The sequence below is a fragment of the Micromys minutus genome, assembly GCF_963924665.1.
Source record: "Micromys minutus genome assembly, chromosome: 8".
In the NCBI taxonomy this organism is placed as follows: Eukaryota; Metazoa; Chordata; class Mammalia; order Rodentia; family Muridae; genus Micromys; species Micromys minutus.
The window spans coordinates 26,608,087-26,619,238 of record NC_137977.1 but is presented as its reverse complement, the minus strand read 5'-3'; the positions used below and the strand labels follow the sequence as shown (position 1 = coordinate 26,619,238).

Below are 11,152 nucleotides of genomic sequence, written 5' to 3'. Positions count from 1 at the left end.
GCTTCTAGGCCTACACACACCCCCTCCCGCCCCGCAAGGCTTCCTTAATCACATTTTTTTTTTTTTAAGTGCAAAGAAACCCAGCTCGCTAAGAGGGTTTTGCATTCGGCGTGCAACTTCCTCCGAGTGTGAGCGCGCTGGCAGGCAGGGAGGGAGCGGTGGGGGTTGAACTTGGCAGGCGGCGCCTCCTGCTGCCGCCGCCGCCGCCGCCTCCTCTCAGACTCGGGGAAGAGGGTGGGGGACGATCGGGGCGCGGGGGAGGGTGGGTTCTGCTTTGCAACTTCTCCCGGTTGCGAGCGAGCGCGCGCGCGGCGGCGGCGGCTGTAGACGGGGGCCGCCCAGACGATGCGGGGGTGGGGGACCTGGCAGCACGCGAGTCCCCCCCGGGCTCACAGTATGTATGCGCTGACCCTCTCCTCTACCCTCCCCTCCCCAAACCTCCCCAGAGGGCGTGTCTGCCGTCCTGTCCCCGAGAGCGGCCAGGGCTCTGCGGCACCGTTTCCGTGCCGTCCCGGAGCCCCTCTGCTAGTGTGACACACTTCGCGCAACTCCGCAGTTGGCGGGCGCGGACCACCCCTGCGGCTCGGCCGGCTGGCTGTCACCCTCGGGGGCTCTGGCGGCGGACCCACGGGGCGGGCTCCCGAGCGGTTCCAAGCCGCGGAGCCGGGCGGGGGCGGGAAGGAGCCCGGGGAGAAGAGAAACTAAAGAAACTCGGTTTCCCTCCCAGGCCAGGTCGGCGGCACCCGCTGCCGCACTTTTTCCCGTCCCTTGGGTGGGGAAAGGCGAAGCCGCGCGCGCCCCGGCGGAGGCGATGCCCTGAGCCGCCGGCTTGCGGGCGCCGTCGGGGCCGGGCTGGCGGGCCCGCGCGCTCGGCGAAAAGAGGGCGAGGGCCGCGGGCGCCCTTGCAGTTGCCGACAGTCGCCAACAGGTTGCACCGTTCCCCGCGGCCGCCGCGCGGCCCCTCGGGCGGGGAGCGGCCGGGGGTGGAGTGGGAGCGCGTGTGTGCGAGTGTGTGCGCGCCGTGGCGCCGCCTCCGCCCGCCCCTCGCTCGGTCCCGCTCGCCTGCCGCGGCCGGGCGGCCCTTTCGCGTGTCCGCGCTCCCCCCCCCCCCTCCGCCTCCTCCATTTTGCGAGCTCGAGTCTGTGCCTGGAGCCCGAGTCGCCGCCCGCCCGTCGGGGACGGATTCTAAGTGGGTGGAACAAGACGCCGCAGCCGGGCGGCGCGGCGCCGGGACAGGGGACGCGCGCGGGAGACGGGAACGGCGCGGGGGCCCGGCTTGTCAGCCGGGAACGGGTGACTTTCCGCACTAGGGGCTCTCCCCTCCCCCATGGAGAAGAGGGGGCGACTGTTGACTTCCTTCTCAGTGACACGCGCGCCTCCCGCGTCCGCACGCCGACTTGTTTATCTGGCTGTGGTGGGAGCCGCGGGCGGGCGAGCGCGCGGGTGCTGAGGTGAGCGGGGGCTGGGCGAGCGGGCGCCCTCGCCGAGGTGAGCCGGACTGGGCGCGCTCCCCGAGGGGCTCGGCAGCCGGGGCGGCCGGACTTGGCAAACTTTTGCCAGCCCGGGGTTGGGGGTGGAGGCTGGCGAGGGCAGGGTGACGGTGACGAAAGGGCCTCGGCGGTGACAGCGCTGGCGCTTCCTCTCCCCGCACCGCCATCCCTGGCCCAGCGCGCTGCCCCGCCGTGGAGCCTCGCGCGCCCCGGCGGGAGTCTGGCGTCCTTTTTGGTTTTGCTTTTGCCGCAAGCCCTCCGGTCTTCGCTGTCCTCGGGGCGGCCGGGACACCCGCTTTTCCTGGGGGGGAAGGCAGAGAGGCGTCTGCGACCCGCGGGCTCAGGGAGCGCGGCTGTGGGCTGCGGGCTTGTGGGGTGGATTCGGGGCTCGCAGCCTGCAGCCCAGACTTCGCCCGCCCGGCCTTATCTGCTAGAAGTGGGCGTGCCGCAGAGAACTCAACAGGTCTGGACACATTTCTCCCTTCACCTAGCACCTTTCTCCCTCCTTCTCCCCCAACCCCACCCCGACAACTTGGGCACTAGCTTTGGGGCATGATTTCGCGCCTGACTTTTTCTGAGTGGTTCCCCTTTAGAAAGAGACCCTCCCTAGCCGCAGCTTTTGATGCAGCGATTTTTTTTTGACAAGTGCTACTTTGACATTTGAGGTTGGAGGCTCCGTAATTGCGGCCTTACCACTTAAGACCCTGGGCATGGTTCCTGCGACTAATGTCACTGGGTTATTTACAGTTTTAACTGGAGGATAAATGTCGCTTAAGGGAGCATCTTGTTTTATGAAATGTTGTTATGGTTTCGGACTGGAAAGGGCAGCTGTCAAAACCGGTATGAAAATTCACTAAGGTCTATTATGAATGTTTAGAGATCCCTATCAGAGGCATAGGACCCCGGTTCTGAGAGAGAAGCCCTGTACAGGGAAGAATCCTAGGGCAGGTTCCACCCCCTCTCCACGTTCCTCGAATTTTCCTTTCAGAGAAGATGGCCATACTTAGTGTCTTGGTACAGGAAAAGTTTACCATTTTATGGGAGAGGATCCCAAATATATTTGTCTTTGCCAGCCTCTCAAAACAGTTTGATTATTAATAATGTACTAGTAATCTGGAGGAATACAATAAATGTTTAAAACTGCAGAGAAAATTATTCTGAGCATTTTCTCGAATGGGCTTTATTTGACTTTATATGTAATTCACAGTCCAGTTGTTTGTGGGGTTTTTTGTTTGTTTTTCCCGGTATTTACATATTTGGAAAGAAAAAAAATCTTCAGCTTATAGATAAAATATTTTGTATTGAATATATTAAACAATTTTTTAAAAAAGGAATATAATTTGGCAAATCTTGGTGTTAGGAATTTTAATAAGCTCTGCTCTATTAAGCTATTTAAATAGGCTAAACTTGTAGTGAAGAAGCCAGTACAAATTCTACTCTGCTTTTAAAGACGTACATTTTAGGCTATATTATTTCTTATATCCAAAGTTGGGAGATAGGTGATAGTAGACAGGCATATTTAATTGGAAATGGAGTTTCAAAGTAAGAGCCTTTCCCTAGCCCTACAAGACAAGCAGCTCGGCACTGTTCCCACCCCCAGCCACCAAATAAAATGTGCATAATTCTTCAAGGTTTAAACCTGGAAAGGTTTAGATGAGTGGGGATTAGCACAGGTGAAATTGTGAATTATGTAGTGTGTAAACAATTATATGGTAGCATTTATTAAATGGTTTATGTATTGGTTTCCAGAAAGGCATTCACTCTTAATTGAAAAGGGTCGGAAATGTAAGGATCATGCCTTTTAAAAAAGTTAAATACTTTGACATCAATTTTGAACCTTTACAATAATCACATATAACAAATTACAATCCCCATGGTTACCAAATGCGTGCATTTAGCGAGTGGCAGGATAAACAGTCAAATTCAATTTGATTCAGTGTAACTTTGTCATAGCTGTGTGTGCAAATGAGCTGCCTTGTAGCTGGGAGCGGGGGTGGTATAGCTTTATTTTAGAAGACAGGAACCATTCTTCTGATAATGGAGACTTTGATTTGGGAGTTACCTAAAGGGTTTATTTAATAGGCTGTTTCTTACTAATCGGATCAGCGATAATGTGGTTTTATAGCTTATTATGTCTTTTTTTTTTTTTTTTTTTTTTTTTTGTAGTTAATATTTGCCAATGGACTCCAAAGAATCCTTAGCTCCCTCTGGTAGAGAAGAAGTCCCCAGCAGTTTGCTTGGCCGGGGGAGGGGAGGCTTGATGGACCTTTATAAGAGCCTGAGGGGAGGAGCTACAGTCAAGGTTTCTGCGGCTTCGCCCTCAGTGGCTGCTGCTTCTCAGGCAGATTCCAAGCAGCAGAGGATTCTCCTTGATTTTTCAAAAGGCTCAACAAGCAATGCGCAGCAGCAGCAGCAGCAACAACCAGATTTATCCAAAGCCGTTTCACTGTCCATGGGACTGTATATGGGAGAGACAGAAACAAAAGTAATGGGGAATGACTTGGGCTACTCACAGCAGGGCCAACTTGGCCTTTCCTCTGGGGAAACAGACTTTCGGCTTCTGGAAGAAAGCATTGCAAACCTCAGCAGGTCGACCAGCGTTCCAGAGAACCCCAAGAGTTCAACATCTGCAACGGGGTGTGCTACCCCTACAGAGAAGGAGTTTCCCAAATCTCACTCTGATCCATCTTCAGAACATCAAAATCGAAAAAGCCAGACTGGCACCAACGGTGGCAGTGTGAAATTGTATACCACAGACCAAAGCACCTTTGACATCTTGCAGGATTTGGAGTTTTCTGCTGGGTCCCCAGGTAAAGAGACAAACCAGAGTCCTTGGAGGTCAGACCTGTTGATAGATGAGAACTTGCTTTCTCCTTTGGCGGGAGAAGATGATCCATTCCTTCTGGAAGGGGACGTGAATGAGGATTGTAAGCCTCTTATTTTACCGGACACTAAACCTAAAATTAAGGATACTGGAGATACAATCTTATCAAGCCCCAGCAGTGTGGCGCTGCCCCAAGTGAAAACAGAAAAAGATGATTTCATTGAACTTTGCACCCCCGGGGTAATTAAGCAAGAGAAACTGGGCCCAGTGTATTGTCAGGCAAGCTTTTCTGGGACAAATATAATTGGTAATAAAATGTCTGCCATTTCTGTTCATGGCGTGAGCACCTCCGGAGGACAGATATACCACTATGACATGAACACAGCATCCCTTTCTCAGCAGCAGGATCAGAAGCCTGTCTTTAATGTCATTCCACCAATTCCTGTTGGTTCTGAAAACTGGAATCGGTGCCAGGGATCTGGAGAGGACAGCCTGACTTCCTTGGGGACTATGAACTTCCCAGGCCGATCAGTGTTTTCTAATGGATATTCAAGGTAAGCTAGCCCTTTTCTGTTTCATAAGAGTAAATACATTTAAGATAGTTTGATGGACTTTAGAATTCTTTTATCAGTATGTGTTCTCTAGAGGTTCGTATCCTTTTGCAAATAACTCGGTACAAATGGTCTTTTGAGTGTATAGGCATGTTAGACCATCACTGCAAAAGTACTTTCGGTGTTTGGTTAAATGCTAATCGTCTTTCATTAGTCAGTATTATTTGAAAATTAAATCAGAATCTGTTGAAGTAACATTCATCTGCACGTGTCTAAAGTAAAACTAATATGAAATCAAGAAAATAAGATGTCTAGACATATAATACGTTTACTGTGCATATTAATTGAGCTGTTTTAGAATATATTAGTACAAGAAAATGCTTGAAGTGTTTCCTTTCAGTTAGAGGGTTAAGAACTGGAAGTAACAGTGAGTATTCGACCTGAACTTTCTGTGTTTGGAAACTGTTAGAGCAATGCAGTGCATAGGAACCTAGACCATGGCATTAGAGTTGCCTAAAGCAGACAGTTGGTGTCTGCTCTCTGGCCTCTGTAAGGACGGAGCTGGTGCATGACACTTTTGAATACTCCTGCAAATGCTCCAGTAGGTAATCATGATTAGATTTTTCAGGCTTCGATTAACAAGTGCCCCATGTCTCTCCTTTTTTCTCAGTCAGTTATAAAGGACACTGGCATTTCTGTCTTACCTCACAAAGGTCCGTTAGAATGGAAATACTGGGGGGAAAATGTGTAAGTTAAGATAAATGTGCTGGTAGGCTTAGGTTCTTCCCTGTACCCTCATGTACAAGTCATAGAAATGCTGGCTTCTGTATCTATTTTAGGTGTGAAAAAAGAAAGCGTGGATTGTAGTGATGTAAGACAGATTGATCACTAGGGTTTCGTTTTGTTTTTGTAGAAAACAGAGTCTTTCCTCATATGTAATCCCGTCAACTTTTTCCTATTCGTGTATTCACTTCCCTACTAACCAGTCCTTTGAGAAGATTTTACTTAAATTTCGTAATCCTTATAACTCCTTAAACTTACTTTTTTTCTGAAGGTTATCCACACACTGACATACAAAAAGGTATCTCTTTCCTCCACATGTACAAAGCTTTTATTGGGAAAAATTAGATTTAGGCTATGATCTGTTTTTTTAAATAGCATAATTATATCTTCTCAAAAGGGAAGAAAAGTCACCTTTTCTGTAATGTGTCCTAGGGAGGGAAAGTTAATATTTATACTACCTATCAGTTAGTGACTATTACTCTTTTCCTTGATAATTAGTTGTCCCTTCTGGGGGAAAACTATTGCAACATTTTAACTTTCTGAATTAGGGGTTTAAAATACTCTCAATAAGGAAATTTAAATAGCTTCTTATTGCATAAAATGCGTTTTTCAAATATTAAGAGACAGTCCGTGTTTTATATTTTCTAATCTTAAATTTTTGACAGATTTCATGTGGTTAACTTTCATAAAAGGATAATTATAATTACTTGATTATCTATAGAGAGCTGTTAAATTGATTTATAAACATGTGATTACACAGGAAAAATAATACATTTAGAAAATTTCTTGCCCTGAAAACTACCATAAAACTTCACCTTTTATTATAAGAAAAAGTAATGGAACCCAAATGTAACTTGCATGCACTATGAATTTTCATTAAGCCTTCTAACTTCTGGGATGTGAATAATAAATCTTACCCTTAGATCATTAAATTATCTTAATGCTTTAACTTTCACACTTAATGACATCTAAAATGTTCATGTTCTCGTTGGGTCTCTGCCCTTCCAGAGATAGGCAAGTCCATGATGATGCGCCACTTGAGAGATTCTTTCATGTCCAGGAAGTGATTAATTTCATACTGACATATGATTTGGATTCTGATCACTAACTCTCTTCTCCAGGCAGAATACCTTAACGGGACTGTGGGCGGTGCTTGCAGTTTTACACTTACACGGAGAAAGGCCATTACCCAGAACAAAGCCTCACCCAAATAAATTTAGACAATGTTTCCTTTCTGACCATTATTGAATTCTTCTATTGTTTCCAAGCTCTGGCAGAACTGAAATTGGTTGCTCTCTATATATGATGCAGTGTAGTTGCCAAACATTAGCTATGGTCAGTGACCCTGAGTCATCAGCCACTAAGTCAACATGCTGAGGCCACAGCTTGATTGAATACTCTCTGACTTCAGAGAACCAGGAATACCACTAGGAACATTGCTTGGAATTTTTAAAGAAAGCACACATTTCTATTTGAATTCTTAAATAACTAAAGTGTTTTCTCCCAAGAACATTAATAAAAACTATTTTATATTATATTTGAGGGAGAGGGCAATTTCTACAGCTGTGTCAGTATACCATGATATCAGGCTAGCATATTAAATTGTGAAGTTAGGACTATCATGATTAAGAACTTTGTTTTGTTTTTAAGGTTTGCATTCATTAATTGGTGGTAAAAACAAGGTAATGGTTACTGATTCTCAGATCCATTCTTAGTCAAATGAACTTCCAAGTCTAAGGGTACAAATTAAAATTCAGTGAGCTTAACATAAACATAACTAAAGCAGACACATTTCTGTGCCATTTGACTTTCTGCATTAATTGTGTACATTGCAGAAAATAAGGAAGAGAACAGAAGGGTGTCCAGTGGAATTAGAGTTTTTAGGGACACTGTTGAAATTCTGTTTGCAAGTTGACCCTATCCTGAAAGGTGGAGTGATTAGAGAAAGGACTAATGCAAGATGGACGTGTATGTTCAGTCTCGGGGGGGGGGGGGGGGGGCTTTGGTGATTGGGATTTAATGAAGATGTTAACACTGGAGTCACTTTGGACTTCTCTCATTATTGGTCAGATCTGTGTCAAGTTTTATAAAAGTAGTGAGGTTGAAAAATTCTAGGAGTATGGGCTAAGTGAAACACATTTTGCCCATCTCTCATTTTGCTTATTAACCACAGGCTGAGTGTTTTCTGCGGAGACATTGTATAGGGAAGAGGGAAACTAGCCTTTTACTTTGAGAGAAACTCATTTAATGTCTTACCTTGTTCCCTGCCTTCTAAAGGTTCTGACAGTGGGTGTTCCAGTAGTGTTTTGAGCTTACTGTTTCTTGATATACACTTATATAAATGATTTCTGGATGTGATTTGCTTTTGAGTATATACTTATTTGCTTATATATTGTTATCTTTATGGTAGAATCACATCCTCTTTTTAATGATCTGTATGACTGATTTTAAGAGAAATTGTGTAAGCTGTTGTGTATTCAGGTGTGTCAGATTAGTATTGGAATGACTAATATAGGGATATAATAAGGCTTAAGTCAGCTCTTAATGAAATTCCTGTAATATTTCTTTGGCTAATCCTTGTATATTTTTAATTAACTATTTAACTTGTATTCATAATGCTATTTTATTTTTGTCTATTTCTGCCTATAAATTTATTTGCCCATTTCCATGTATTATTGAATGTTTATGTTTATGAAGCTTGTAACCTGTTCTGAAATATACTTTATTCAAATGAGGATGAAACACAGGTTGCAGTAGATGGACGAACAGGAAAGCTCACTGTAGAGGCCTCTGAGACTTCCTGAGGAGAGAGATTGTATTAAGTGGTATTTTTTTCCATGAATGCCAGTGTGAAAGGCTAAGAATTAAATTCTTGGTGAGTTATGTAACCCTCAGTGCACTCTAGCCTGGTTATATTGAGAAGCCTTCATTTAGATTTTGGTTAGATCTACAGCATAATTCTTCAAATATACTTTTCTCCTTAATAGTTGTACATATTTAATTATTATGAGGTTTTAGACTCTACTGTGTCATTAAACAGGCTTAATTGGTTCATGTTGAGCAGTGCTTACTGTTCTGAAGCCATCTTGGTAATATTTTTGCCTGAAGTGATTGTCTAATACAGTATGGATAGTTACCAAATTAATAAGAATTTGTTTCTGTAGTTCTGAGGTGTGCAGAATATAACTTGGTAAATTCTATTTTATAAAGAACTTTTAAAGGACTTTTTTGTTGTTGGAGTAAGCTATACCCAGAAAAAAACAAAAATCAAACCCTCACTCCTTGGTCTTTACAGAAGAGATCAATTAATTATTTCTGTGTGTAGCTTCGTTAAGCCAACTGCTCTCATTTCTCCTACCTTGGTTTTGTATTTGTCAAGTTCTCCTAAGAGGGGACATATTTTAAAACAAATCTCTAAAGTGTTTCCTTGCTTTCTTTCGCATTATGTGATGACTATTGTATTTGGGTGTAACCTTTAATGATTAAAATTTTTTATACAAGGTTAAAGGAAGCTAGTGGATTCAACCCCTTGTCAGTGGGGGAGGGACAAAGAGAGAAGCAACAGAGGCCTGTAATAGAAGGAGAAACATAATTTCAAGGACAATTTCAAAAAAGCCATTTGGATCAACTGTTGCTCTTCATCTGTTAAAAGCCAGTGCAGGATCAGGAATGATGGCAGTGATGCTGTCTCTGGAAGAGCTAAGAGCAACAAAGAAGCAAACGTTCTGGTTACCATGCTTCTTGTGATGTTTTATCACCGAAGTAAAGCCACAGTGTACAGTATGCTTTGACTGATGCCAAGATTAATATTCTTCCATTTAAGTGGTTACTAAAGAAAATGTAATGACTTGAACTTAGTTAAAATAATCACTGTGCCTTATGTTGCTGTAACCAACCATTTCATAGGTCATAGTGCACTTTTACGTATACCTTCCATGCCATAGCCACTTCCTATTTCATAGTGTACTTTTACTTTTAATTACTTCTTTATGAACTATTAATGACTATGCAGTACAACTCTTTCCATGTGTTACATGCTTTTCTGTTAGTATAAATTACTAGATTCTGTAAGTACTAGATAGCCACTTAAACTATTTATATTGCAATAGAATCCTTAAAACCAGTTATTTTAAATGAAAGGGTGTCATTCTTTAACTTACTCTCTGAGCCTATTTGAATATTAATAGTCTATTTTGGTTGAGCTATGTGCTTAAACGTACTTATTTAGAGTAAGCCAGCTATTAATTTTAAGTACTTCAGAATACTTTTCTTAATTTAGCAAGCTTCAGCAAGATTTATAGTGTCTGTAAGGCAATGTGTTTAATTAGGTACCACTTATTTTAGATTTTTACCATTCACATATGGGGGCACACATATTGGGGTGGGGGAGAAAGATTGAATTATATGATTTACATGCTTATACATTTTCCCTTGAATTTTTATTTTTGTTAGTAATTTGAGAGTTTAATAAATATTTTGTATTTGAAACTTACAGACTCAAAGCTTTACTATGTTTACTTTTAAAATAAAAAATTAGCCTTTATTCTAGTTTATTTCATAAGTTTCCATAATAATATTTAGCCATGGCTATTATGAAAGTATATTTGATAGCCAAATTTTGAAAGCTATTGTGAAATGATATCCAGTTTAGTACATGATTTATTATCTTCTATTGGGGCAATGCAGCGACTTATGACCTTATGATTGTCACATGAACATTAATGCTTAACTGGTGTGTTATGGACACTTTTATGTTGTCTTATTTTTAGGTTTTGTTTTATAATTGGGATTTCAACATTCTTTAATTTTAATTTGTAAAATTTGGTTCCTTTTCCCTGCATCTCTTCTAAACAATTTGATTTGGATATTCAATAACTGTAATAGTAGTAAAAAACAACCTGGGTTCTAAAGCTAAACTGAACCAATTTATGATTTTGGGTAGCAGTGTGTTTTGAAATCAAAGATTCTTTCCCTATGTCAATTTTTATCAAAACATCATTGGGTCTGTGTGTCTGTCTAAAGATTTGCAGTTCTCATATTAATTTGATAGGTCATGGTATACCAAAGACTGCTTCTTGACATTTCATCAAGTACAAGACAAAAAATGAACTTAGAGTTGAACTTTTATTAGATAGGACTTAAAATTATATTCTTAATAGCACATAAAATGTAAGTGTTGTGGTAGTTGGACCCTTGAGTTCTCAAAGCTTGTTTTATGTGTTAGGGAAAAGATCATCTGTTCCCATCCCCACACTTTCCAATGAGAAATGGAGACTATGGCGGTACTTAGAAAGACCACACACTTCATTAGCCGTGCAACCAGCTGGAAGCACCCTGTTGGCAGCTGTTTGAACCCTAGCATCCAGGGCTCTTCTAGGGTCTAAAAGCAATAATTATTGGCATAATACTGACCAAGCAGGTACTTCATAAAAGTCACTGATTCTTTCTTTCCTAGTTTAGTAGGATCTCTGGTGCTTGAGCTCTAATTACATGGCAGCACTGTG

General features: G+C 43.0%; 1 protein-coding gene across 3 annotated transcripts in view; it reads left to right on the top strand.

Annotated features, from left to right (window-relative positions):
- The first annotated feature begins 280 nt into the window (after positions 1-280).
- NR3C1 (nuclear receptor subfamily 3 group C member 1) overlaps positions 281-11,152 on the top strand; it is an 89,592-nt gene continuing 78,720 nt past the window's right edge. For 2 of the 3 annotated variants that reach the window (XM_080920093.1, XM_080920091.1), the window contains exons 1-2: positions 1,133-1,451; positions 3,657-4,868. In XM_080920093.1, the coding sequence (XP_080776219.1) occupies positions 3,670-4,868 (1,199 nt within the window). In that variant the 5' untranslated portion in view covers positions 1,133-1,451; positions 3,657-3,669. Of the gene's footprint in view, positions 395-1,132; positions 1,452-3,656; positions 4,869-11,152 lie in introns of those variants that run through there. The other variant, XM_080920092.1, reaches the window with a different exon arrangement.